This window comes from Bos grunniens, chromosome 11 (assembly GCF_055505025.1).
Source record: "Bos grunniens cultivar Pamir isolate PY7600 chromosome 11, Bosgru_T2T1.0, whole genome shotgun sequence".
Classification (NCBI taxonomy): domain Eukaryota; kingdom Metazoa; phylum Chordata; class Mammalia; order Artiodactyla; family Bovidae; genus Bos; species Bos grunniens.
In genome coordinates, this window is record NC_141175.1 from 81,544,903 (window position 1) to 81,571,346 (window position 26,444).

Consider the following 26,444-nt stretch of genomic DNA (forward strand, 5'->3'; position numbering starts at 1 on the left):
TGGTATGTGACTTCAAGGACACACACAGACACAAATCTAGAACATTTAAAATAAAATTTTAGACACAGTTCAATCAACTTACCTATAAGGAACTTATTATGAAATCATGGGAGATCATGATTTATACATATTGTATATATGTCAATAAGCACATATATATATATGATAATTACAATTTGTCCAAACAGCTTCTTTTTATATGGATAAAGCAAAGCAACACAGAAGACAAAGCATGAGTGCAGAAGGAGGTAATAACTACCATTTTCACTAGTAGTACACTTCAGCTTTGACAATGAAAACATTAGGTATTTCTTGAAGATTATTCAAAAGATAATGCTTGAAATGGGTTTTGTAAATCATTTATTATGATTGAAAGGGAGGAAAATGATAGGAGACAAATATTACAATTAAACATGTAACATTATTCTCTTGTAACCAATCATAATAACACACTTTGAATTTTTAAATGGCTATATAAAAGTAATTTCCCAGAAAATAAAATTTTCACATCATCAGTTACAGAAAATTGATTTCTTTCCATCAAAATATTTTATCTCTGCTCTATCAAAACTAAATGCCAAGTCTACAGTACTACCATTTAAGCTGAGCCTTCACTATTCATTTAAATTAGAAGATTTTAGGGGGGAGCTTACCACATGATGAACTAACTACTGCCTGAGAATAAAGTCCTCATACATATGTAACAGCTCTGCCAAGCCTCTGGCTCACCGACTAACGATTATTAAATGGTTTTCTGGGAACTCAGAAACTCTACCGTATCCCAGCCAAAAGGTGCCTGAGAGTCATCCCAAACTGGTAACCAGTTTATTCTCAAAAATTAATTTGCTTACACAGTGAGTGGCTGTGGCTCAAAAGATTAGGAGAACTAGTAAATGGCCATGTATTTCTATGGGTGGTTTCGACCTTTGTCATTATCGGTAAAGCGCAATCTTACTTGATCAGTGTATTTCTTGGCTCTGATCTTTCTAAGGATACTAACGTAGGATGGAACGTTTTTAAAAGGCTTAGTGTGAGAACAGTACATTGCCACAGGGAGAAAGCAGCAAAAAAGAAAACAAGAAGGCTCGCCAACAGATTAATTCAGCAGCTAACTTTTTTCCCCCAACTGGTTAAAAAAATACCATACACAAAGTGATAAATATATGTCCAAAATATAAATAAAAAATATTCTACACATAAATAAAATTAAGTATACTCATGATTATTTCAATTAAACATTTTTACAATATAATTTTCATGTCTTATCACAGTTTCATTTTCATCATGAATAATAATAAGTACTTTATTTTGACACAAACGAATGTACTGACCATTTATGTAACCTAGTAAAGCAATAGGTTTCTATACTCAACTAAAATTTATCTCCTTTGAAGAAGAGTTACTTTCTCTTTTCTTTAAAAAAAAATATTTTGGGGAATTTACTTTCAAACTATAATTTAAAAGACTGTGTGAAGCAAAGCTTTAAAATTTCTTTGTTTTCAAAGATATCATTATTTAACAAAGCAAGGTCAAGATGACCCAGCACCAATGGAATGAAATGTGGGCAATATTCCAGTGAACTTGGGTTATGTAGATAGCCAAGGAATGTCAGGAATCAATGTTTCATTTTAAGTTTTACACTCCAGTGATCTGAAAAGGTGACAGGGTATACTTTCTAAAACCACACTGGAGGTTCTGGTTACCTGCTGCTGCTGCTGCTAAGTCGCTTCAGTCGTGTCCGACTCTGTGCAACCCCATAGAGGGCAGCCCACTAGGCTCCGCCGTCCCTGGGATTCAGCGCCTGCTTTTTCACACAGCGATTCACAGAACTAAAAACTTACCCTTCAACACCACCCAGCAGCTGTTTCTTAAATTGGATACTCTACTTCTTTCTAAATACCGTATCATTAATTAAAAGCACATTTAATTATAGTACATAATTTTTTGGCAGTAAGCATGTCCAAATAATCAACTGGTTTGCCAAATGAGAGTTTGGCAAAACTCCCTTGAATCTCCCTTTCTAAAGATTGCTAGAATATTTTTTCTAAGAGAAAAAAAGCCTTGATGTGTCTGATGGGAAAGGTGATGGAAAAAAAAGGCAAATTCTAACCCAATTAAGCTAAAAGGAAATCAGCATGTGGGAAAATTTGTTTAGGTTTTATGTGTGTGTGTGTTTAAGTTTTATTACAAGCATTTATTTGAATATTTATGAATCAAATGGAAGAGAGTAACTCCCATTATTTTTAAAGAATGGACTACTACTGTGTGGGTGTCATGCTGCCAGGATGTAAATGAACTTATTTGGAGCTGATGCAGCCACTGCTTAGAAGACAGGGGGAGATGTTTAGGCCCCTGAGCCTCAGAGCAAAGTGGGGCCTTTGGTTGGTCTGCTGTTTGCCAGAAGGGGCTGGCTTCCCATCACCCTGGCTTGGCAACCCTGGGTCTGAGCTGAGAGCAGCGCTGGAGCAGAGAGGTGGTGAACTGCCTTTTGCTGGTAGAAGTTGTTTATGTAGCTGGCGATCAAAAGCGTGATTTCAAGAATCTAAAACAAGAAAAGTGGAATTGTTATCCTCTTGAGAAGTTCTCATCATTTTCCAAAGAGAGTGAAGGGTTGGCCATGAGTGGCCTCCATCTGCAAGTGCCCAGGCCACCAGAGTTCTCTTTCAACCAGATCAAACAGTGGAGTACAGCTGATCCTTGAACAACACAGGGCTTAGGGACCCTGATACTCTGCCGCCGCTGCTGCTAAGTCACTTCAGTCGTGTCTGACTCTGTGCGACCCCCGAAGTCAGAAATCTGTGTGTAACTCTGCAGCACCCTTCTGTGGCCACAATTCCTCTGTATCCATAGTTCCACATCCATGGATTCAACTAACCACGGATCGTGTAGTAATGTAGTATTTACAACTGAAAAACAATCTATGTATAAGTGGACTTGTGCAGTTCATACCTGTGTTGTTCAAGAGTCAACTGTACTTACATGTTCAGCACCATCTATTTTTCCGTTACTTAAACCAGCAGAAAGTGGTACTTTTTTTTTTTTTTTAGAAAGTGGTACTTAAGAAAAAAAGTCAAATTTAGTGGCAATATTAGAAAATGTGACAACAGTACAATTCTGTCAGTTATCTTAAAGCCACACTTGTGGATACATGAATAAGAAATTCAGTGTAGTATATTAACTTTTTATTTATTTATTTATTTTAGCTTTTACTTCTTTTTTTTTTAACTTTTTATTTAAACTGAAGTGTGCCATGATCTTCTGCACTTACTATCTGCCTTCACTTAAGTATAGATTTAATTAAGAAACATACATGCCATTTTTTAAAGCTTCAGATTCTAAAAAAAGTAGTCTCTTTTAGTTGATAATTTTAAGACAAAGTTTTAGAAAAATTAGTTTCTCATTCTTTTCCCTAAAATTGGAATCACATGTTAGAATGCAGCCCTTTTATTTATTGCTTTTACTTAGAGACATTAAAACTACATAGCTTGTTAAAATTGTAAAGAAACAATGTCTTAATTTTAAAACCTCACTCTTCTCACTAATGAGTCCATTAAGTGAATTATTCCAAGTAAATAAGATAATGCATATAAAATACCTGACGATAACAACGTATGCCAGGACCACTTATTTTGATCTTTCTGTATACCAGGCACTGAGCTAAACATTTTATGTTTTAAAATTAATTAGTTAATTAATTTTTGGCTGTGCTGGATCTTTATTGCTGTGTGGGTTTTGTCTAGCAGGGGCAAGTGAGGGCTAATCTCTGGGTGGGGTTCGTGGGCTTCTCGTTGCCATGGCTTCTCTTTTTGCGGAGCACGGGCTCTAGCTCAGTAGTCATGGAGCACAGGCTGAGCTGCCCCACAGCATGTGGAATCTTCCCAGACCAGGGACTGAACCAATGTCCCCTGCATTGGCAGGCAGACTCCCAACTACTGGACTACCAGGAAAGTCTGGGCTAAACACTTCATGATTGCCTCACTTAATTCTTAATTCAGAAAAAAAAAAAAAGGAACATTATACCATTTTTTAGATGAGGAAACCAAGGCTTAGGGAGAAGATGTAAGACTGGACCTAAGATTGTATGATTATAAGCAGTTTGTTTTCCCATCAAGAACTTAAGTCTTCGCACAATAAATATTTTAGTGTGAGAAAAACTAGCATTAAAAAGTTAGCATAAAGGCTTCTACTTACCTTGGGTTTTGCCATAGCAAAAATCAATTTCTCTGTTGGTTTGTCCTTTGAATGTGCATTGTTAATGACTACCATAAAATCATCTTGATAACCTCCAAAGGTCATTAGACTCTTGTATACATAGCTGACTATTAACCTCTTCAAAGAGAAGAAAAAAGTACATATGTTATACACTATTTTCAAAGAAAGATGAGAGATGACTAATAATATGTATCTCCATTAAGATGCTGATACAGATGGAAAACTGTAGATGGAAAATATCTGTAATTCCATACAGTTTCAAAAAGCAAAACTTGAATTTGCTGTGTACCAGTAACTATTTACGTAGCATTTACACTGTATTTGTCCTTAAAGATTTCTATCTGTCTGTCTATCTACCTGCCTACCTACCTATTTGGTTGAATCATATGAACCTGATACTTTTTTAAGGTAAAAAATGGTCAAATATTGGCAAATCCATATAGTTCACCCTGATAGACAGATCTTGATATATGAAAACATAACCAGTATCAAGCACACTACTTCTTTTTTAACTTTCTGCTTCTTTTAACTTAACAGCATGTTATGAACATCTTTCCATGACACGAACATACTTGCTATTGTATAAAATCATTTTAAATGATTTTATAGACATTTGTTTAGATTTTATAGACACAGACATTATTTAACTAATCTATTGAAGAATATTTAAATTTTTTTGTTACTATCTTATTCCAGTGAATATTTTGGGACATATTTCATAATACACATAGAATAATTACTTCTATGGTTATAAACCTCAACAGGTAAAATTGCTATCTCAAAAAAGTAAACCTTTCGAAACTCAGAAACATTATACCCATTTACATTTCCAGCATTTTGCGGTTTTGATAACACAGGATACCATCATTTGTTTGAAGCTCTGCCAGTCTGATTGGTGACAAGTAGAATCTCACTGTATTAAACAATTTACTTGATGGTGAGATTAACATTTAAAAGTACATTTACTGAATATTAGTATTTCTTCTGTGAACTGCCTTGTCCCATTTGTCTATTGCTGTGTTCATCATTTCTTTACTATCTGGAAAAACAGTTCCTAAAGGATAACAACCCTTTGTCATACATGCAGCAAATACTTTTTCCCAATGTGTTACTAAAACAATTTTTAAAATATAATTCAAAGATGTACAGCCTAAAAGGAAAGGAATCTGTGTATTTAATGATTAGCTTGCAAGACCTGGAGCAGATCATCCCAGTACTGGACACCTCCTCTGCTGCAGGCCAGCAGTGTCAATCTCCTGGTCTGTACATCCATCTCTCAGAATCAACAAACTGGTTTACTTGGCCAAGGGAACTCAATACTGGTGTATAATTTTTGTTGACTTTAAGTCACTGGTTTTATAATCTATCTTCAGATTATTTATTCAAGAACTAAAAGGCATTCAAGAAACATGCCATACCGTGCTAAGTCGCTTCAGTCATGTCCAACTCTTTGTAACCCTATGGACTGTAGCCTACCAGGCTCCTCTATCCGTGGGACCCTCCAGGCAAGAACACTGGAGCAGGTTGCCAATGCCCTCTTCTAGGGGATCTTCTCGACCCAGAGATCGAACAGATGTCTCCTGTGGTTCCTGCACTGTAGGCAAATTCTTTACCGCTGAACCATGGGGAAGCCCACTCAAGAAATATAAATGCCTTCGAAAGAGTTTTCAACAGTTATAAGGAGAAACAGTAACTAAAACACTAAAGGATAGTCTCATTTCCAAGAAATTCTCAGTGATTCTGACTATAGCCACAAGTAGGAGAGCCCACGACATCTACCAGGTGAACTGAGCGATCCCTGTCCACCAGGTTAAAAAAGATTTTTTTTAAAGTAATCTGATATATATAAAATATGATAGAAAATAAAGTGAATTTCAGATAAATGAATAAATAGAAATCACAGTTTGACTTTATAGTTAATCATGTAATAACTATAAAGATACTGTATATGTACAAGTGAATGGGTAAGTGATATTTTGGGAAAGTAAAAAAAATTTTCACAGAAACTTTAGTGAAACTGAACTTAAAATTCTGCTAACTAAAGTTTCTACCTTAATGTTATCTTCAAGAGGTATCTTAATGTTATATCTTAATGTTATACCTTAATGTTATCTTCAAGAGATATGTTATCTTAATGTTATTTTGCACAGGAAGCCACCTTCTGAACTCTATAAATGAGTGATCTTTTTACAAATACAACCGTGACTGCAATTTAGCCATGGTATCTTAATATTTTTCTCATACACAATACATAGCCTGTCTAATCTTGTTTTAAAAAATGAAATTGTAAAAAAAAAAAAAAAAAGAAATTGTAATCATGGTTGTATTCATAAAATGACTTCATGATATAGTATTAGGAAGGATATTTTTCTGTGTATAAGAAAAATAAGATTAAGGTATCATTACCTTCTGTTTATGGAACACTGAGCATGGATGTGAGTCTGAGTGAACCCCGGGAGTTGGTGATGGACAGGGAGGCCTGGCATGCTGCGATTCATGGGGTCGCAAAGAGTCAGACACGACTGAGCGACTGAACTGAACTGAACTGAGCAATGGAAATAGTTGACTCAATGCAAAACTTAAGGATTTAATCTTACCATGGAGTTGTATTCTAAGATGCTTAAACCATCCTCATGTACAGCCAGCCACATGAATGTACTTCCAAGGGACGATGGGGTTATGGGCTATGAAGAGATGAAAATATACTATATAATAGATGCTAAACAAAATTACAGAAATGTTTTAGTCTAAATGCAGTACGACATTTCTAACAACAACAGCAACAACATCTTATTATTAAAAATCTCACTTGAGGAGTAGACAGTGTGGTATAATGGAAAGAATAGTGAATTAGCAGACCCAAATTGGGGTCTTGAATTTGGGTTCGAGACCCAAATCTGTTATTTATTAACGTGTATTTGGATAGGCCACTTAATCTAAGCCCTAGCAGGGTTTGTCTCTCCTTCCTCAATGTCATGTCACTCCTAACCATTAGTGGTTTCCAGACCTATTGCAACACTGGTTGCGAGTTCCTGAAAGTGTGAGAATAACTTATCTGAAACTATGGGCTTCTGTATCCCTAGAGCTCAGCTCTCTTTGTTTGGCAAACAAAATTCATAATTACTAAATAATACAAATGAGTGCAAGAGTAAATGAGTGGATGGATGAAGGAATAAAGGGAAGAAAGCAGAGCTAAGGGGCTGTCTTCAGTCTACTGATTAAGCCTTCTGAGTGTAAGAAATGATTTTGGCAGGGTAAACTGGAGCAGAAGGGAAAAGACAGAGATGCCGATGGCTCTCCTGCTCTCTCCTCAGTGTCCTTTCATGGTTTTCCTTATATTGTTAGAAATTCCCTTATTTTCTTTTAAAAAGCTGAATATACTAAACCTGGGGTTACGGTTATCACTTTATATTCTACTGAACTGGATAGCCTCCCCCTACCATTTCTTACTTTTGCAAGAAACAGCTTGGCACCAAAGAATGGCCACTTCCTGGCTACTGTCAAATAGATTCGCACACAATCAGCAGCACTGTGTCCTCGGAGGGCCATCCACCTGGTTGACAGTCGCTGGCAAAGCTGCCTAAAAAAAAAGAAAAGAACAAAAACACAAACAGTGTATCATCCTCCCAAGATAACGCTCTCCTTGAGCCAATCCTAGACACCACTGGGAGACCTACCCAGGGCAAGCTGTGGTTTGGTGGTGCCCATCTTACCACTGTCCACCCCTTGTCCTTCGTGTAGCATTCCTTTCACCAAATCCCCCTATTTGTTAGTGCTCTCGGTATGACCTGGGTTCCCTGCTCCCCACTCCCTTCAGGTAAAAATTTAAAATCTGATAAGCTAACATCAAACCTTTGCGTAATTAGCCTAGAATCTCATGGGAATTACTTTCACTTTTAAAGAAGTACAAGAATTGGAGACTGAAGAATGAATCCCCAACGGTGGAATTTAGGTGCTACCACTCCTGGCTCGGAGAGATGCTGGGTACAGGGGAAACCTCTTAAATCACGAAGGCAACCACTTATTCTACAGAGACAACAGACTAATCACAAATGTTTCTATTTTAAAAAATGTCATGGTGAATTGGATTTGCCTCTATTTTTGAATCTATGCCTTTTCTTTATAAATAGTTTTCAAAAATCAAAACTCTGAATTAATAGAGTAGAATTAAAAATTTTTATTAAAAAACTTTGTGTAAGAAGATACTTTATTTTTATTCCAATTTGTTTATAATGGAATACCCTAAGAGGTAAAAAAATTTTGGTAAACATTTCATAAAATTAAACCTATTAGCCAATTTTTTCCTTTTATTTATTAGCAACATTAATTTGGAGAAGAATGAATAAGATTAAATAAAAAGATCTTAAGGCAGATTTTTTTCATATTGAAAAAGTTTAAATCTAGCTATTAAAGTTTCCAGACACATCTCAAATAAAAACAATTATAACCTCTTTGTATTCAACAGTATTTTAAAAATCTTGAGCAAATCGTTACATATAATTTTTTTCATCTTTAAAATTTGTACAGAAAAATATCACTGAAAAACTAGTGCACATCTGCCCTGTAAATAGTTCTTTACCTTAGCTGTTCTTCAGAAGAGTCATCTCTATACCTTTTAGGATAAAATTTCTCTATGACTTGTTTTAGAGTTTGATTCGCTTTGCACTGATTAGTAACATGACCTGCTGGAGTGGAAAAAGGTCTTTCAAAATCTCCAATCTCCACCTAATTGGAAACCCAAAAAAGAGAAAATAGAGGATATTTTAAAAGAATTTTTAGAAAGAAAATTAGTTTTATTTTTTTCTAAACACTGTAACATACAACATATAAATCTATTTGTCATGATCGTGTGATTATGGAATTTGTAATCATATAAAAATACAATTATTTAAATCTAAACTTCATTTGAAGTTTAATTATGAAACAAGTCTATAATTTAAGTATTCCATGTGGGCTTCCCTGGTGGCTCAGCTGGTAAAGAATCTGCCTGCAAAGCAGGAAACCCAGGTTTGATTCCTGGGTTGGGAAGACCCCCTGCAGAAGGAAATGACAACTCACTTTAGTATTCTTGCCTGGGAAATCCCTTGAACAGAGGAGCCTGAAGGGCTATAGTCCATACAGTTGCAAAAGAGTTGGGCACGACTGAGTGACTAACATGATACAATATAGTTTCATTTCTACATTAATCATCCTAGGTCAAAATCTGACAGTACCATATTTGCTCAAGGTCACTTAACTCTACTATTGCCTGTAACAACACTAGATAATTTTTCATTTTAAAGGTACAATTTTGGTTGGTGAAAATAAGGCAAAAATAGAAGTTAGAAATAAAAAATAGATATAAAGCTATGAAAAATCTTTTTAAAGTATTACTTGCACTTTTTAAGGGTCTCTACTGAATATAATGGGAGCAAGTACTACATTCTCATCACTTCCTAGATTTTCTCCATAAATGTGGCTGTATGCATGCCCTTAAACTATTGTTCAGTTTTTTTTTGGAAACAAAGCCCTTCATTACCTTTTTTCCCTGAATGAAAGAATGTTCAATCCTTATTTCTATTAACAGACTATACAGATGCCACCCCTCTACCAACCCATCAAACCATCCATCCATCCATCCTTCCCTCTCTCCAACCACTCTCCCACCCATTCATTCATCCAAACCTGTACTGAGTTCTCATTGTATGTCAGGCACTGTGCTAATTTATATGAGAAAGAAAAAGGTTGAGCACAGTTCCTGTCCTCAAAGAGTTTACAGTCTAGTAGAGGAGACTGAAGAATAAATATATACTTGTGATAAACTGTGTTAAGTGCTTTCTTTGTACATGGTACCAAAGAGGGTTCAATGAGCGAGATGGGGTGGGAGACACATACAAAGGACCTCAGATCAGATCAGATCAGACTCTTTGTGACCCCATGAATCACAGCACGCCAGACCTCCCTGTCCATCACCAACTCCCGGAGTTCACTCAGACTCACGTCCATCGAGTCAGTGATGCCATCCAGCCATCTCATCCTCTGTTGTCCCCTTCTCCTCCTGCCCCCAATCCCTCCCAGCATCAGAGTCTTTTCCAATGAGTCAACTCTTTGCATGAGGTGGCCAAAGTACTGGAGTTTCAGCTTTAGCATCATCCCCTCCAAAGAAATCCCAGGGCTGATCTCCTTCAGAATGGACTGGTTGGATCTCCTTGCAGTCCAAGGGACTCTCAAGAGTCTTTGCCAACACCACAGTTCAAAAGCATCAATTCTTCGGCGCTCAGCCTTCTTCACAGTCCAACTCTCACATCCATACATGACCACAGGAAAAACCACAGCCTTGACTAGATGGACTTTGTCGGCAAAGTAATGTCTCTGCTTTTGAATATGCTATCTAGGTTGGTCATAACTTTCCTTCCAAGGAATAAGCGTCTTTTAATTTCATGGCTGCAGTCACCATCTGTAGTGATTTTGGAGCCCAGAAAAATAAAGGCTGACACTGTTTCCACTGTTTCCCCGTCTATTTCCCATGAAGTGATGGGACCAGATGCCATGATCTTCGTTTTCTGAATGTTGAGCTTTAAGCCAACTTTTTCACTCTCCACTTTCACTTTCATCAAGAGGCTTTTGAGTTCCTCTTCACTTTCTGCCATAAGGGTGGTCTCATCTGCATATCTGAGGTTATTGATATTTCTCCCAGCAATCTTGACTCCAGCTTGTGTTTCCTCCTGTCCAGCGTTTCTCATGATGTACTCTGCATGTAAGTTAAATAAGCAGGGTGACAATACACAGCCTTGATGTACTCCTTTTCCTATGTGGAACCAGTCTGTTGTTCCATGTCCAGTTCTAACTGTTGCTTCCTGACCTGCATACAAATTTCTCAAGAGGCAGATCAGGTGGTCTGGTATTCCCATATCTTTCAGAATTTTCCACAGTTTACTGTGATCCACACAGTCAAAGGCTTTGGCATAGTCAATAAAGCAGAAATAGATGCTTTTCTGGAACTCTCTTGCTTTTTCCATGATCCAGCAGATGTTGGCAATTTGATCTCTGGTTCCTCTGCCTTTTCTAAAACCAGCTTGAACATCAGGAAGTTCATGGTTCACATATTGCTGAATCCTGGCTTGGAGAATTTTGAGCATTAGTTTACTAGCATGTGAGATGAGTGCAGTTGTGTGGTACTTCTTTGGCATTGTCTTTCTCTGGGATTGGAATGAAAACTGACCTTTTCCAGACCTGTGGCCACTGCTGAATTTTCCAAATTTGCTGGCATATTGAGTGCAACACTTTCACAGCATCATCTTTCAGGATTTGGAATAGCTCAACTGGAATTCCATCACCTCCACTAGCTTTGTTCGTAGTGATGCTTTCTAAGGCCCACTTGACTTCACATTCCAGGATGTCTGGCTCTAGGTCAGTGATCACACCACCGTGATTATCCGGGTCATGAAGATCTTCTTTGTACAGTTCTTCTATGTATTCTTGCCATCTCTTCTTAATATCTTTTGCTTCTGTTAGGTCCATACCATTTCTGTCCTTTATCGAGCCCATCTTTGCATGAAATGTTCCTTTGGTATCTCTGATTTTCTTGAAGAGATTCCTAGTCTTTCCCATTCTGTTGTTTTCCTCTATTTCTTTGCATTGATCGCTGAAGAAGGCTTTCTTATCTCTTCTTGCTATTCTTTGGAACTCTGCATTCAGATGCTTATATCTTTCCTTTTCTCCTTTGTTTTTCACTTCTCTTCTTTTCACAGCTATTTGTAAGGCCTCCCCAGACAGCCATTTTGCTTTTTTGCATTTCTTTTCCATGGGGATGGTCTTGATCCCTGTCTCCTGTACAATGTCACAAACCTCAGTCCATAGTTCATCAGGCACTCTATCTATCAGATCTAGGCCCTTAAATCTATTTCTCACTTCCACTGTATAATCATAAGGGATTTGATTTAGGTCATACCTGAATGGTCTAGTGGTTTTCCCTACTTTCTTCAATTTCAGTCTGAATTTGGCAATAAGGAGTTCATGGTCTGAGCCACAGTCAGCTCCTGGTCTTGTTTTTGCTGACTGTATAGAGCTTCTCCATCTTTGGCTGCGAAGAATATAATCAATCTGATTTCGGTGTTGACCATCTGGTAATGTCCATGTATAGAGGCTTCTCTTGTCAAATTACAACAGAATCTTCTACAGAGCTCAGATTTCCTTAGTGTATTTCATTTATCTCTGCAAAAACTACTCTGAGGAAGTGATCAGAGGTATTATTTACTTTTCCTTTTATAGATGGAGAAATTATACTTTTTAGTTAGTAAAGCACTCAGAATTTTCTAGATGTATTGTTTTACCTTTCTACTCCTTTTAAAAATTCACCTAAAACATTAGAAGTATGTATCTCCAAAGAATGTGATAATTTTTCCTCGAGATAATTTTTTCTTTCTCCACTAAATTAAAAGTTAAGAAAACAAACTTAAATTTTAGCAAAAATGAGAGTGATTTTAACAGAGCATCTGTGATGTTAGAGAATCAAAGCCTAGATAAGCAGATAATCAAAGCCTAGATAATCAAAGCCCAGCACATGATAAGAAATTACTCTTAATCCTATCACCAAGACAATATGTGACTTAGTTCTTTCCTCAGCTTTTTATCACTGCAAAAAGGGAATACTTAGTGCAGTATGAACACTTTAGAGTCTGAAGATCATAAAGTTACTATGAAAGTAAACTAAATTATCAACTATTCATGCATCCAAGGACATGATGGAGAATGGACTGTGTGTAAAGCACTGTGCTAGACACAAAGATGAATAAGGAGAGCCCTTGCTTTCAGGAAGCCCCCTGGGATCAGAACAGTAATAGATACGTGCAAGGTATTACCGAAGCCTTAAGAGGAACATTTAACCCATCCAGGAAGAATTCAAGAAGGGTTTCTGGTATGAGTGACACCTAAGATAAAAATGAAAGGATCAGCTGAAGTAAACAGGTAAAGGCATGGGAGTAGAGATGTCTAAACAGAGGAGACAAACAAGTAAAGCATAAGAGGAAAGAATAAGTGAATCATATACAACTCAGGACCATAAAGTTCAAGGTAGAGAGTATTAAGAGATCAGGTTGGTGAGGCAAGAAGAGTTCAGATCATGACAGTCCTTCCATATAAACAAGGGAATGACACAGTGATTCACATTTTTTTCTGTATCTCCATTCCAGTTCCAGTTATCAGTGCTGCCTGACAAACCACCATGGCACGGTTTCTAGGCCCAACCTTAGGAAAATGGCAGCTTCCACATACTGTCTCTTCTGGGACATTGCTCTTGTCACCCTGCCACCGTTCTGTGAGGAAGCACAAGCAGACACTTGAAGAGGGGACAAGCAGGTGTTCCAATTGACATAAGTTCCAAATAACCGCCGGCATCAGCCACCAGATGTGCGAGTGAACAAACCTTTCAGATGATTCCAGCCCTAAGCTAGAGAGTCACAACCAGTCTACAAGTTATGCCTACTGATCCCATATGAAGCAGAGACAAGCTGCCGTTACATATGCCTGCCCTAATTGTTATCTAGGGCCAAGTCTTGGAGTCATTTATTATGCAGCAACAGGCAACTGGAACTCTCTCTCTAGATTCTGCTTGGAGAATAAAAGTATGTGGGGGACCAGACCAGAGAAAAATACATTAGTTAGAAGCCTGATGCAGAAGAGTAGGCAGGATATGATGATGGTCTGAACCACAGCAATGGCAGTCAGCATGGAGAGGAGGGGACAGGGTCCCGGAGACTCGGGGGGAGGGAGAGGGAGGGCAGAGGCAGAGGTGATTCCTGGATTTGAAGCTTGCTTGGCAGATTGTGGAAAATTCTTAAAGAGATGGGAATACCAGACCACCTTATCTGCCTCCTGAGAAATCTGTATGTAGGTCAAGAAGCAACAGTTAGAACTGGACATGGAACAACACACTGGTTCCAAATTGGGAAAGGAGTGTGTCAAGGTTGTATATTGTCACCCTGCTTATTTAATGTATATGCAGAGTACATCATGTGAAATGCCAGGCTGGATAAAGCACAAGCTGGAATCAAGACTGCCAGGAGAAATATCAATAACCTCAGATACACAGATGACACCACCCTTATGGCAGAAAGCAAAGAATAACTAAAGAGCCTCTTGATGAAAGTGAAAGAGCAGAGTGAAAAAGTTGGCTTAAAACTCAACATTCAGAAAACTAAGATCATGGCATCCAGTCCCATCACTTCATGGCAAACAGATGGGGAAACAATGGAAACAGTGAGACACTTTATTTTTCTGGGCTCCAAAATCACTGCAGATGGTGACTGCAGTCATGAAATTAAAAGACGCTTGCTCCTTGGAAGAAAAGTTATGACCAAGCTAGACAGCATATCAAAAAGTTGAGACATTACTTTGCGGACAAAAGTCCATTTAGTCAAAGCTATGGTTTTTCCAGTAGTCATGTATGGATGTGAGAGTTGGACTATAAAGAAAGCTGAGCACCAAAGAATTGATGCTTTTGAACTGTGGTGTTGGCAAAGACTCTTGAGAGTCCCTTGGACTGCAAGGAGATCAAACCAGTCCATCCTAAAGGAAATAAGTCCTAAATATTCATTGGAAGGACTGATGCTGAAGCTGAAAACTCCAATACTTTGGCCACCTGATGTGAAGAACTGACTCACTGGAAAAGACCCTGATGCTGGGAAAGACTGAAGGCAGGAGGAGATGCAGGTGACACAGGATGAGATGGTTGGATGGCATCACCAACTTGATGGACATGAGTTTAAGCAAGTTCAGGGAGTCGGTGATGGACAGGGAAGCCTGGTGTGCTGTAGTACATGGGGTTGCAAAGAGCTGGACATGACTGAACTGAACTGAACTGGCAGATTGAACAGAGGCAGTGTCACGGTGAAGATGCGAATGTGAAGAAAGAAAAAGGAAGATGATTAGCTCCTGATATGCTGAACTTAAGGAGCCCATGAAAGCAACATGAGCTGAAGAAAAGATTTGAGAATCACGGGCATAGGTGGTAGATAAAATGAAGAGAATGACTAAGATGTCCTGAGATGGTAGGAGTGAGAAGGCCAAAAACCCTGGGGAATCTAAGCCAACAACACTACATTTTCCCTTAATTAAAATGTGCAGAGACCCAGGTGGAGTAGAGACTGCATACTGCCTTTCATGACCATTCTCTTATCTTTCTGAGTAATATAAGCTTTGAATTTTTTAAGGCTCATTGCTGCCCAGCTGAGACCACATTTTCTAGTCTCTCTTGTAGGTTGGGAAGATCAGGTGACTTAAGTTTGACCAAAGAAACATAAATGGAAACGTTCTATATAACTGCTAGGAAGATTCTCAAAAGCAGGAAGGCATGCCCTTCTTCAGTTCTTCCTCCATTCTGATGCCTGCAACACTGATGTAATGGCTGGGGCTCTGGCAGATCCCCAGGACCATGAAAATGACGGCAGAATGGAGGAGAGGACAAAGCACACGTCCCTCTTGACTGTAGACACACCAGAATGCCTATCTCCCCCTGGGGAGGGGAAGATTTCTCCCCACTACCCATCTAGAGAACTTTAACTTGGTCTAATAATTATACTGACACCGGACAGATTATCAGGAGAAATTAACCAATTGAATGCACAGAGGTCTCATAGATATGCTATATGCATGCTAAGTCGTTTTAGTCGTATCTGACTCTTTGTGACCCTATGGACAGTAGCCGCCTTGGCTCCTCTGTCTATGAGATTCCGTAGGCAAGAATACTGGAGTCGGTTGCTATGTCCTCTTCTAGAATCTTCCCAACACAGGGATCGAACCCATGTCTCTTACATCTCCTGCATTGGCAGGCAGTTTCTTTACCCACTGAGCCACCAGGGAAGCCCGCTTATAGATACAAAACCCCTGAAATGACCAAAGCAAGCTATTTATATATCATTTTTAGACAAAGAAACAATTATTTTCCAAGATCTAACAAAACAAAAAGGCTTGTGTTTGGGGTAGAAGACTAGTGAAGCAGTAACTGTTTATACAGCTTTCTTAGCCTTGAATTCCCTAACTGCTGACAAGGATGCTTTCTATCCTCCTCCTAGAGGAAGGACACCTTCACATGGGAGATTTATTTTCAGCTTTTAGGGCAAAAGAGGGAGGTTAGAGTGTTTTTTAAGTATATATCATTTTTTTCCCACCCAGTTGTTTCTAAAGTAACTTTATTTCAAAATAATCAACATGCCACTGAGGCATATTTGGCGGCAGACTGTCCTGGGCCCCAACACTTTCTATGTGAGGGACAAATAATACGAATATTTCTTTTTTGATTGTCACTATTAATTTGCATGTGCAGTTTATAGTCATCTTAATTTAATCTTAATTGATATAACAGGCAAGTATCAATAGAAGAAAATGTTTTAGCTTTTTAAAAGAATGATCTTACTGGGTTACTGAACATTTTCAGCAAGGCATCCACAACCCCATAGCTCAACACTCAAAATCCTTTATTAAATGCAAAACCTAGTGGGATACTTCCAAGGCAATTAAGAAGCTAGCTTCTCTTTATGGTCCATCATCTCATTCTACATCACTGCAATTGTCAGCAATGGGAGTCAAACTTTAATCATAATGCCTGTGATACTTAAGGTGTTAATCACAGCAAATTGAATTTAAAGAATTATGAAAGGTATATTGTTCTAGTATGTTTAATTCAGTGAAAAGATTAGTATTTTATCTTTACAAAATATTGCTCTACATAGCATGGAAGTTACCTGAGCTAAAAGAGCTGCCATTTCTAATGCCAGGTCCCTGTTCAGAGGAAAAAGTCCATTTACTATTTGGTCATTTGTCTGATACATTAACAGCAACTTTTCTCTATCAGTCTCTCCTCGAACTTGCATTGAGAAATATAATCTGTAAAAAAAGAGGAAAATTTTCATTAAATGATATACTTACAAAAGAAGAAGGTAAAGAGAAATCCAGAGGATTGATACGGGGTTGTTCTAACAATATTCTCTCAGTGATACAAACCTAGATCATTACGATCTGTTGATGACCTCTATTTCTACTCTTTATAACATTTACCAGCAAACTGAGAAAAACTGCTCTGAGGCTGAGCTTGAGGGGTGCTTCTGTGCTATTTTTATGCCCTGAAATACCTTAGCTGCTACTGAGGAAGGACCTGATACCAGTGGGCTGTATAAACCCAATTTTAAGAACACTCATGATCTTTCCTACACACCATGGACATAACAGGGAATAGGAAATGAAGGTTTCAATTAAAAATCAATGTCAGATGAGATCAGGCACGTTCAGGGTGGTATGGCAAAACCAATACAATATTGTAAAGAAAATAAATAAATAAAACTGAAAAAAAAAATCAATATCAAATGGGGGCAGCTCTCCAGGAACCTAAAAGAGAGTCCATCTCTCTAAAAGTAACTGCACATTTAAATGTTTTGACTTTTTTTGGGCCACTCTGATAAACAGCCCTAGGATCTCAAATATAGTTTACAGGCTCTCATTATCACTTGTTGAAATATGATCTGGCTTTTGTTCGCCTAGGTCTTCATCGATTCAGTGACTCTCTGTATTTAATCACTGTACTGTCTCTTTGTTCTTTTCAATTAAATCTATTTATTTGGCTGTGTCGGATCTCCGATGCATCGTGCCGAATCTTCTTTGCACCATGCAGATCTTTCCTTGCGGCACGTGGAGTCTCTCTAGTTGCAAGGGCTCCAGTAGTTGCAGTGCACCAGCTAAGCTACCCTGCGGCATGTGGGATCTTAGTTCCCCAACCAGGGATTGAACCCGTGTCCTCTGCATTGCAAGGAAGATTCTTAACCCCTGGACCACTAGGGAAGTCCTGTGCCACTTCTTTATATGAGGTTTCTAAGGGTCTGACTCTAGGCTACAGAGCAGGCAGAGAGCCCTGTAAACATTGTAAATGCTGCGACAGTGCATGGGTAAGCAGCACAGCGACATACCTTAACACTGTCATGACAACACCATGACAGGAAAAGAGAGATTTAGATCCGACATCTGTCAGGTGTGTGCTCAATTAACTATAAGTGGATTTCCAGCCTTTTTTCCTCCATCCACTTAAGGAGAGACACACTATCATCAGTTAAAAAATTTCTCATGGTAATTATCTCAAACAGCAAGAAATGAGAGGGGAGCAGGTCAGAATCTCAGAGGAAGCATGGGGGGTGTACTTTGAAAAGCACTTCTTCCCCACCGTTCTGGTAATTCTTTCTGTTCATGCCAGCTTAAGAATCACTGGCCTGGGCCATCATTCAGAGTGGTTTCTTGAAAAGAATAATTATCTGTGTCTGCATGATGGCAAACTGTTAACTGGTAGAAGAACATGGCTGGGTAACAGAAATAGACTCTAAATTCAAAATAATGTCAGCAAAGCGATACAGAACAAAAAGAATAAAATTTAAGATGAAAGCCCTCCTTTTCTGGCATGTGAACATTTTTGTACTTATTTATTTCCTTCACTTGAAGTTAAGAACTGTGTCTTACTCATCACTATCATGCACTAGGGTTTATTTAGCTAAGTGTAGCCACTGGAAGCTCTATACAGTCAGCAAAAACAAAACCGGGACCTGACTGTGGCTCAGATTGTGAACTCCTTATTGCCAAATTCAGACTTAAGTTGAAGAAAGTAGGGAAAACCACTAGACCATTCAGGTATGACCTAAATCAAATCCTTTATGATTATACAGTGGAAGTAAGAAATAGATTTCAGGGACTAGATCTGATAGAGTGCCTGATGAACTATGGATGGAGGTTTGTGACATTGTACAGGAGACAGGGATCAAGACCATCCCCATGGAAAAGAAATGCAAAAAAGCAAAATGTCTGTTTGAGGAGGCCTTACAAATAGCTGTGAAGAGAAGCAAAAAGCAAAGGAGAAAATGAAAGATATAAACATCTGAATGCAGAGTTCCAAAGAATAGCAAGGAGAGATAAAAAAGCCTTCCTCAGCAATCAATGCAAAGAAATAGAGGAAAACAACAGAATGGGAAAGACTAGAGATCTCTTTAAGAAAATTAGAGATACCAAGGGAACATGTCATGCAAAGATGGGCTCAATAAAGGACAGAAATGGTATGGACCTAACAGAAGCAGAAGATATTAAGAAGAGGTGGCAAGAATACATAGAAGAACTGTACAAAAAAGATCTTCATGACCAAGATAATCACGATGGTGTGATCACTGACCTAGAGCCAGACATCCTGGAATGTGAAGTCAAGTGGGCCTTAGAAAGCATCATTATGAACAAAGCTAGTGGAGGTGATGGAATTCCAGTTGAGCTATTCCAAATCCTGAAAGATGACGCTATGAAAGTGCTGCACTCAATATGCCAGCAAATTTGGAAAACTCAGCAGTGGCCACAGGACTGGAAAAGGTCAGTTTTCATTCCAATCCCAGAGAAAGACAATGCCAAAGAATGCTCAAACTATCGCACAACTGCACTCATCTCACATGCTAGTAAAGTAATGCTCAAAATTCTCCAAGCCAGGCTTCAGCAATATGTGAACCGTGAACTTCCAGATGTTCAAGCTGGATTTAGACAAGGCAGAGGAACCAGAAATCAAATTGCCAACATCCGCTGGATCATCAAAAAAGCAAGAGAGTTCCAGAAAAACATCTATTTCTGTTTTATAGACTATGCCAAAGCCTTTGACTGTGTGGATCACAATAAACTGTGGAAAATTCTGAAAGAGATGGGAATACCAGACCACCTGACCTGCCTTTTGAGAAACCTATATGCAGGTCAGGAAGCAACAGTTAGAACTGGACATGGAACAACAGACTGGTTCCAAATAGGAAAAGGAATATGTCAAGGCTGTATATTGTCACCCTGCTTATTTAACTTATATGCAGAGTACATCATGAGAAATGCTGGGCTGGAAAAAGCACAAGCTGGAATCAAGATTGCTGGGAGAAATATCAATAACATCAGATATGCAGATGACACCACCCTTATGGCAGAAAGTGAAGAGGAACTAAAAAAGCCTCTTGATGAAAGTGAAAGAAGAGAGTGAAAAAGTTGGCTTAAAGCTCAACATTCAGAAAACTAAGATCATGGTGGCATCTGGTCCCATCACTTCATGGGAAATAGATGGGGAAACAGTGGAAACAGTGTCAGGCTTTATATTGGGGGGCTCCAAAATCACTGCAGATGGTGACTGCAGCCATGAAATTAAAAGATGCTTACTCCTCGGAAGGAAAGTTATGACCAACCTAGATGGTATATTCAAAAGCAGAGACATTACTTTGCCAACAAAGGTCCATCTAGTCAAGGCTATGGTTTTTCCAGTGGTCATGTATGGATGTGAGTTGGACTGTGAAGAAAGCTGAGTGCCGAAGAATTGATGCTTTTGAACTGTGGTGTTGGAAGACTCTTGAGAGTCACTTGGACTGCAAGGAGATCCAACCAATCCATCTTAAAGGAGATTAGTCCTGGGTGTTCATTGGAAGAACTGATGCTGAAGCTGAAACTCCAGTACTCTGGCCACCTCTTGTGAAGAGGTGACTCACTGGAAAAGACCCTGAATATGGGAGGGATTGGGGTCAGGAGGAGAAGGGGACAACAGAGGATGAGATGGTTGGATGGCATCACTGACTCGATGGACATGAGTTTGGGTAAACTCTGGGAGTTGGTGATGGACAGGGAGGCCTAGCGTGCTGAGATTCATGGGGTTGCAAAGAGTCAGACACGACTGAGCCAGTGAACTGAACTGAACTGAACTGAGCCACTGGAAGGTTCTTGGTAAAAGTCTGAATTGGTAATACAATAGGAGGGAGAAAAGAACCAAATGCTCAAATGGCTACAGACAAGAAGAGCTAAAGTGCATCTTCTATCATTTCTGGCATGCCAGTAAGACAGCACCTGGGAAGGGAAGATGAAGCACTATGGGCACAGAAGAGAAAAACAATTCCAGACACACATATAGGAACACAACTTGTAGGAATCATAGGTTCAAGCACCTAATGGAACAGTTTCGGCTCCAACAACTATACAGGGATTTGGAGAGAATGTGGAGAGGAACTAATGAGTCCCCAAAATGATAAATAAGTCAGAAAATCAAATCCACAGATCTTGAGTAGGAAAGGCCTCAGGGACCACGATCTAAGTCTGTCCCAATATGACTAGCTTCCAACTGCTCCCCAACCCTGAGGGGGTCGGAAGCAGAGAAGTGGGGCTTCTGTCACAGCAGGAGGGCACACACTGCCCAGCAGGGGCATTCCCAAATGTCCTCACTTGACATCGAGGAAACAATACCGTGTAATGGGAACCACATCACTGTGTGGACCAGTATAAGCAAACACACAACACTCCAAATGGGGCAGGGCTCTCCCGGTACTGCTCGGTAACCCTTTAGCTAGCCTCCAGCCAGCTCGATTTCAGTCCTCAGAGCATGTATTTCCTATTGCCTTTCTCATCACCACGTAAACCTACTGAGGAAGCAGCCTGCCTTCACTCTCCCTTCACCTTCCTTCATTCCTCTGTCCACCATGGCCTGCTGATAACACTACAAAACCTGCAATTGTGACCGGTCCCGCCTTCCCTGTTCTCCTCCGGCCTCTACGGCCGCTCCTGTGCTCAGAAGTCATCATTCTGCGAAGCCTTCCTCTCTGCTCCCACAACATCTTGCACACAAACATGTTATATTCACAGTAAGAGCAAATATCATTGGGGCATCTACTGTGTAAGCAGGCCCTGATCCAACTGCTTTACATCTGCTAACATTTAGTCCTTCAGGTGACCCTAAGCAGGTACTGTTTTCATCTCCATTTCATGTCTAGGGGACCTGAGGCCCAGAGACGGTGAGTGACTTGCTCATGGCCACAGAGCGAGTGGGGGAGCCAGGATGCCAATCCAGCAGTTTCTCTGCAGAGGCCATGTTCTTCACTGCTCCGCTAGAGTGTGACTGCCATGGCATTAGTCACATTACTAAGAATTCATGTCTTACATGAGCTCTAAGACTCTAGAAGGCAGGAAACATCTATTCACCTTTGAATCGCTAGGGCTTCAATAAGACCTGGTACTGGCAGACACTGGACAGATGTTTATGGCATGAATGGATAAATGAATGGTGGTGAGAATTGAAAAATAAGGAAATTATTTGCCAGAAAAACCTTGAAAAACCCTTCTGTAGCCTTGGGTAAATGGTGTAACTCTCTAAAGCTTCAGTTTCCTCTGAAACATAAGATGGAGAGGATGATAATACTTACTGAGAGGTGCTGTTAGGATTAAATGAGATGGTGCACGTAAAGAGCTCAGCACAGGGCCTGGTATATGGTTAAGTGCTCAATAAATATTGGTGGTCATTATTATTACTACTACTATGATGATGATTCTTCTCTAGAGGTCTTTAGACTCACAAAAGTCTCTTCAAACAGGAAGCTTTTTTTTTTTTTTGGTGTGAACACAGCTGGAAGAAATGGGATAAACTAGATGACCTGTCAAGAGGCTTCTTGGTTTAGGATTCAATATACATGCTCTCACAGTGCACTAAAGGTGGCAGAGATGGGAACCTTAAACTATGCTCCAGAAAATGATAACAACACAGAATTATTGATAATAAACTTTTGTTTCAAAGAGGGGAGAAAGAAGAGCTGTTCTCTTTAGGGAAAGACCCTTGCCAGCTTAGTTTTGTTAAAAACATGCCTTGATTTTAGAATTTCAAATAGACAGTAAGAGACCAAATTAAATAAGTGTTTTATTAATAAATATGAACAGAATTTAAACATTACCAAATAGTTTTATTACCAAAGAGTTTTCCAAATGAGAACAAGTTCAAAACCTATTAATTAGATCTTTAACCTCTAATCTAAATAATTAAAATTCTATAAATTACTAAACATAAATAAAAATTCCATGATAAAGAGAGGTGGTGCTTTAGTTTTGCTTATCACTGTGCTGCTTGACAGATGAGGAATCAAGTCTGTAGCTGTGTGGTAGGTCACAGCCAGTTCCCCTCCTAACTGTGTCACTGGGCATTAGGGCTCATTTCCTAAGCTATTTACACACATATGCAAAGCATGATCACATTTAGAAACAGTACTTACTCATAGCTGTGGCTACCCAGCCATTTCAGATTCCTGTTAAAAATTAAACCTTATAGTTGAGTTGCTTTTCTTCTGATGTCAAAGATATTGTCATGAAATTGTTTTTTTTTTGTTGTTGTTAATAAGGCAATGTGTTATTCATGACTGCTTTTGTCCTTCCTGGTAGAGTTTGCTAGAACTGGCACATTATTCTTATGTCTCTTTCAGACCACTTTTCTCCACTTCATCCATTTCATTTTGGTTCCAACTGTGGCCATCATAGTCAAAATCAGTATGTATTCAGCATTCGTAAGATATGCATTATTAGCAATAGTCTTAGACATGGACTTAATTCCATTTAGTGCCAACAAAAACAAATGAGAATTCCTGAACCTCTTCTAAATACATAAAAAAACCGAGCAGGTCAGGTCCAGGAGCTGGCTTCCTTCCACAAAAGATACAGGCAGCAACATGGACCTCTGGATCAGTGCTTCTCCAAACTTAGCATGAGTAAGAATCACCTGGAGAATTGTTAAAACACAGACTCCAGGGCCTTTTCCCCAGAGATTCTAATTCAATAGGTCTGAAGTGGGACCAAATAATGGGCATTTCGATGTGTTTCCATGTGATACTGAAGCTGCAGATCTGGGACCCACACTTTGAGAATCACTGCTCCCAGCGACCACAGAACTAAAACAACCATCTAGAAGGTCCATAACTTCCAGCTGTTGCTTCGTGCCAGTCACCAAAGGGCCAGAGTGGGAACAGGTTCCTCCAGGACTAGAGCCTGTGCTCTGCAGCAAGAGAAGCCATCACAATGAGAAACCCGTGTATCGCAACTAGAGAGTGGCCCCTGCTTGCTGCAACTAGAGAAAGTCCTTGCAGAGCAACAAAGACCTGGCACAGCCAAAAATAAATAAATAAATACTAAAGTAAGTTTTATTTGTTGAGAGAGTACGTGCTCCAGTCCTACCAGCTCTTTCCCAGTTCCTGAAACACTGCTTAGCCTCCCTCCACAGGCTTTGTACATCCTTTTCCACCCGTTTCAATGCTTTCACTCTCAGCCTCCTTCTGGCCTTGACCTAAGCATCACTTACTCAAAGAGCCTCCCAAAGTCTCCAGTCTAGGACAGGATTCTTGTTAAGTGCTCTCACACAGCCATGCGCTTTTCTTTCAGAGAAAAATTAGCAACCATCTTCCTCACTAGCCTGTAAATTCCCAAAGATCAGGGATTGTGTGTGTGTTTGTATTATCATTTCATTAAAAGCATCCAGCTAAGTGCTTATAGATGAAGCTCAATAAATACAGAGGAAGAGAGAATATGAAAGAACAAGAATGAATGAATATGAACATACCACTTCTAAAAGACTTGGGTAAACAAACGACTCTTATTACAGATCTGCAGTAGGATATTTGAATATTCAGTCTTACGGAAAAAATGTAATATTAGTGTTAAAGGAAATTTTGAAAGTGACAAACTTTATCAACTACCCTAAGAGAGCAACTACTTTTTTCCTTATAGTTTTCTTCTAATCTTTGTCCAAATACATATTTTTATAAAATATAATTATTCATGATATTAAAAGAATACAATTAGAGACAAAATTTTAGGTGACAGTTTCTTCCTACAGAAATAGAGCTACCATTTTAGGAAAACATATAAATAAATATAACTTTTAAGGCTATTAGACAGGAAACTAAATTTTAGGTTCATGATTTGAAAATAAGTGTATACTCTTACTTTGGCACTTGGCGACGGTATTACACACCTGTTTTTATAAGTGAGACGAACAGTTCTCGTACCTTCCCATTTTCCAGGCTGCTGTTCTTTAGAAGCCTGTTCCCATTTGGAGATAATGTCACAAATCTAGAAGAGAAGCAGAAAATGGAGATTCATAATGTTTTTCACATTGGGTATTTTTTGAAGACAAGCATATCTACAGACTGAAAATTTTCAATTAGTGCAATCAAACCAAATGGACTGAAGCTTTCTGTTTTAAGCTTCTGCAGCTCTGAGTTTAGAATTTAATTATAAATCACTCTTTGGTCCTCTTATCCTTTTGGACACACATTAACTTTGGACTATGGCCATGAATTTTTTACTCAAAAAGGAAACTTAATGAAGGACTGCATGGGACTGGAAACAAGAAGATTCCAGGAATTTTTTCATGATTTAGTCACTGAAAAGCAATTTTTCCACCTTCTGAGTTTAAAAAGATTGGAATAACTGAAGTTATACCAAAGAATTCTGAAATATAATGTTAAGGTTCTTGGGGAAATAACAAAAATCCTTCAGGAACAAGATAAATTTTAAAACTTTTGTCATTTACAGAATTATAAATAAAAGTTTTTAAAATTATGGGGTAAGCAAGTATTCACCAAAGCCCCTAATATTTATTTACTCAGCTCAAGTCAACCAAAAATACTAGCTTATCTTCTTGATCAATTATTAAAAGTATTCAAGAAATGTCTGTCTCAAAAATTTACATTTGGAATTGTTGATCTGAACAGGATATACTTGAAACTGCAAAGAAAAAGACATTCATTATCTAGATGCCTCAAAATGCTGCTGAAGAAACAGGTGGGAGTGGGGTGGAAATCCTATCTTCTGACCAGCACTCCTAAGGAACTAAGTATGAGTTTTAACATATCGCATATTTAACCCATGTAGATCCAACAGATCATTCTGCAAATGGAGCTGGGCTTTGGGGATTGAAATGAAAGTACTGATGTTTTATATGCTCTAAACTCATGGGTGCATCCCTTGCCTTGCCCCAAATATTCCATCTCCAAATCAGAGAAGTGCCTTTACTCCATAACAAGGTGCTTATTCCCAAGAGCAATTAGGACCACGTCAAGTAAGAGGATCCAGACCTGGTTCCAGCTATTTGATTTGCCATACATTATTTTTCATTCTAGGCCTCAGTTTCCTCATTTGCGAAATAAGTGGGTTATTTCTCTAAGGTTCCTTATGGTTCTATATCCTGTGCTTTTAATCATTGCCATTGCTAGATGGCAACTTCATTAAAGCTATTTTACTATGACCCAGAAAACATTTTTAAAGAATCTTATGATCCAGCAATCCCACTGCTGGGCATACACACTGAGGAAACCAGAAGGGAAAGAGACACATGTACCCCAATGTTCATCGCAGCACTGTTTATAATAGCCAGGACATGGAAGCAACCTAGATGTCCATCAGCAGATGAATGGATAAGA

At 38.8% G+C, this 26,444-nt stretch overlaps 1 protein-coding gene across 7 annotated transcripts in view; it reads right to left on the reverse strand.

Annotated features, from left to right (window-relative positions):
• Nucleotides 1-343: 343 nt before the first annotated feature.
• PLEKHH2 (pleckstrin homology, MyTH4 and FERM domain containing H2) overlaps nucleotides 344-26,444 on the reverse strand; it is a 106,958-nt gene continuing 80,857 nt past the window's right edge. For 6 of the 7 annotated variants that reach the window (XR_015137045.1, XM_086327205.1, XM_086327203.1 and 3 more), the window contains 7 exons: nucleotides 24,995-25,092; nucleotides 16,932-17,073; nucleotides 8,792-8,937; nucleotides 7,663-7,792; nucleotides 6,810-6,896; nucleotides 4,192-4,329; nucleotides 344-2,542 (listed from right to left, as the gene is read on the reverse strand). Coding sequence is in view for 5 of the 7 variants with exons in the window: in XM_086327205.1 (XP_086183331.1) it covers nucleotides 2,360-2,542; nucleotides 4,192-4,329; nucleotides 6,810-6,896; nucleotides 7,663-7,792; nucleotides 8,792-8,937; nucleotides 16,932-17,073; nucleotides 24,995-25,092 (924 nt within the window). In the remaining 2 variants the exon portion in view is untranslated. The remainder of the gene's footprint in view (nucleotides 2,543-4,191; nucleotides 4,330-6,809; nucleotides 6,897-7,662; nucleotides 7,793-8,791; nucleotides 8,938-16,931; nucleotides 17,074-24,994; nucleotides 25,093-26,444) is intronic. The other variant, XR_015137044.1, reaches the window with a different exon arrangement.